At 56.9% G+C, this 968-nt stretch overlaps 1 protein-coding gene across 1 annotated transcript in view; it reads right to left on the bottom strand.

Moving 5' to 3' along the window:
- The window catches only part of MMP28 (matrix metallopeptidase 28), a 17,927-nt gene extending 16,959 nt beyond the window's left edge, over positions 1-968 (bottom strand). Inside the window, exon 1 of the mRNA XM_010003826.1 lies at positions 807-968. Coding sequence (XP_010002128.1) covers positions 807-968 — 162 coding nt within the window. The remainder of the gene's footprint in view (positions 1-806) is intronic.

Raw genomic sequence — 968 nt, 5'->3', positions numbered from 1 at the left:
CCGGGCGTGGGCGCGCAGCGAGCGGCGAAGCCGGGAGCGGGTCCCGTTGCGGGGCGGTCAGCTCAGCTCAGCTCAGCTCAGCTCAGCTCAGCTCTGCTCTGCTCTGCTCTGCTCTGCTCAGCTCAGCTCAGCTCACAGCCCAGATGGGCAAGGAGAGCTCACCTGTCCCTGGTGCACGCCAGGTGTCCTGCTGCAGGTGCCACCTCTCCGGGCAGGCTGGGGTGCTGGGACAAACCTGCTGCTGGAGGAACCTGGGCTTGAAGCTGGGGGGAAAGAGAGAAAAACAGACCAGCTTTTTCTGAACATGGGCTTACCTGTGGCCCAGACCCCGCAGGTTCAGAGCAGACAAGGGCCAGCACGAGCCCTGCAGGAGGCTGGGCAGGCAGCCCCTCTTCACAGGCCTGGCACTACCCACCCCACACATAACAGCACCCTGCCAAGCTCTGCCCCAGAGCTCCCCACTCAGGGCTGTTGGTTTGCACTGTTTATGCTTAAATGTCCCTCCTAGGTGTGGGGCTTTGTCACCCGTGGGGACAACAAGGGCTGTTGAGCACTCAGGCAATGTGGTTCAGCACTGCAGTTCTCCTGCAGCTCCTACACAGCTGATCTTGCAGTTCCCACCCTCCACAGGTCAGCAGGTCTGTTCACCCCCCGCAGGATTTTGTTTGACTATTTTATTTTAATTTGACTAAAGCAAAAGGATGTTTTGCTTCTGCTTAGGTTCTGGGGGAAAAAAAATAGGATGTGACTTATCTCTGCTTTTGTTTTCATGCCAGCTTCAACCACACACCTCCTTTAAAGCTCACAGGCCTCTTCCTCTTCTTTTTAGCTGTGCCAAAACCCGAAGTTACAGCAGCATCTGTTGAGCGCAGCTTGAAATGATTCACAGGGAGCCTGTAACTGCTGCTCTTCAGCGGGAGGGGATTAGCGCGCAGGGAAGGCAGGCAGGGCTCGAAGGAGAAAGGCAT

The sequence above is a fragment of the Chaetura pelagica genome, unplaced genomic scaffold (assembly GCF_000747805.2).
Source record: "Chaetura pelagica isolate M959 unplaced genomic scaffold, ChaPel_1.0 scaffold638, whole genome shotgun sequence".
Taxonomy (NCBI): Eukaryota; Metazoa; Chordata; class Aves; order Apodiformes; family Apodidae; genus Chaetura; species Chaetura pelagica.
The sequence above is the reverse complement of the archived record's forward strand: the minus strand, read 5'-3'. Positions and strand labels throughout refer to the sequence as shown.